Source organism: Cyprinodon variegatus, unplaced genomic scaffold (genome assembly GCF_000732505.1).
Source record: "Cyprinodon variegatus isolate N-32 unplaced genomic scaffold, C_variegatus-1.0 Scaffold9, whole genome shotgun sequence".
In the NCBI taxonomy this organism is placed as follows: domain Eukaryota; kingdom Metazoa; phylum Chordata; class Actinopteri; order Cyprinodontiformes; family Cyprinodontidae; genus Cyprinodon; species Cyprinodon variegatus.
In genome coordinates this window covers 239291-240837 of record NW_015150462.1, presented here as the reverse complement: position 1 = coordinate 240837, position 1547 = coordinate 239291, and the positions used below count along the sequence as shown (strand labels likewise).

At 41.9% G+C, this 1547-nt stretch overlaps 1 protein-coding gene across 1 annotated transcript in view; it reads right to left on the bottom strand.

The window, feature by feature from the left end:
• Positions 1 to 1547, bottom strand: part of LOC107087324 (dedicator of cytokinesis protein 9-like) — a 63289-nt gene that overhangs the window by 24350 nt on the left and 37392 nt on the right. Inside the window, 1 exon segment of the mRNA XM_015378848.1 lies at positions 641 to 755. Coding sequence (XP_015234334.1) covers positions 641 to 755 — 115 coding nt within the window.

Below are 1547 nucleotides of genomic sequence, written 5' to 3'. Positions count from 1 at the left end.
CATGATCTCGCAAAAGTTTTGCGTGATCTCGCAAAAGTTTATTTTTTGCATGATCTCGCAAAAGTTTTGCGGGATCTCGCAAAAGTTTATTTTTTGTGTGATCTCGCAAAAGTTTATAGAAATTAAGAACCTCTCCAAATCATCCTCAATGGTTGTGGCTGACACATGGGCGTATTATCCTCCCATAGCAGTACACTTTGCACCTCCACTGTTGTGTGTCTGTTTTACTTCCGGTTCACTGACATGGCAAAACATTTTTGTGAGATCTTGCAAAAGTATTGTGGGATCTCGCAAAAGCTTAGTTTTTCCTCCATGTCCCTTTAGGGGCTCCGTACCTTCAATAGGATATGAAGTGAAAAAATAGTTTTGGCTATTCTTACTGACGTTAAACATGAAGTTTTGGTCTGTTTTATTTCATATACTGAGAAAATAAGTATCTTTTTATACAGTATTTGTCAGTATCTGGTTTTAGCCGCATGTTAACAGGCAGAACTGGAGTTTTTTTAGGCTATAAATTTTTTTCTTTACTGTATAAAGTTATTTACTCAAGTCGGTTTATCGTATAAAATCCCATTAAATACACTGTTGTTTGTGGTTTTTAAATGCTTAAAAACAAATAAGGCAGTGACTACGGTCCTACCCTCTGACATGCTCTTGAGGATGTGCAGGAAGCACATGAGCAGCTTCCCGATCTCATCTCGGTCCAGTTTGTCACAGCGCAGCACGCCGCTTCCCACCGCTGACACACACTGGCTCTGATTCACACGGCAAAGAAAACAAAGGACAGAAAACAAATGTTGGTATTTGATGAGAAAGATGTAGAGAGAATAATATCTGTAGAGATCACTCAAAAAACAAACAGACGAGAGGATAAAAGAGGCTGCTGCAACATCACCTGAAGCAGCTTGGAGTGGGAAACACACACTGTGCAGATATCTGCCCAAACCACACCAAAGAAGTGCAAAACGCTGCAGATACTTAATTATAAGAGACCATCAAGACTCTGTAGAGCTACAGGCCAGAGCTGATGGTGGAGAGCCAGCAAACGTCAAACTGAGTACTTGTATTGGTACGTTTTCCTCATGACTTCCATCCATTGCTTGGTGTGCAGCTGCTTTCTGATTTTCACTGTCTCTGTCTAGCAGCGGGTCAGACAGAGGCCCACTGAGCAGAGAGAAATCCATAGTGACGCGCTTCGCAGCCCGGTTCGGAGGTGGAGCTCGCTCCTCTGGGTCCAGTGGGAGAGGAGGCACGTTGACAGAGTGCCTCCTGCTAAATTTCTCTCTTTGTTGCAGTAGGGGGGCCACAGAGCGGGTGTGTGACCTCTTTAGGAAGGGGGCGCCAATGTAAAAGATGAAATGAGTCACAACAGGATGTGGGGAGAACTTGGAAACAGAAATTAATTTAGTGCATCAATGTTTTTACTCCACTTCTATATTCCGTGACTTTAAAAACACAAAAAATTTGGTTTTATGTGACAAACAATCACAAAGTGGTGAAAGATTCTGACAAGGAAAAGAATGATCAATGGTTTTGAAAATCTTTTA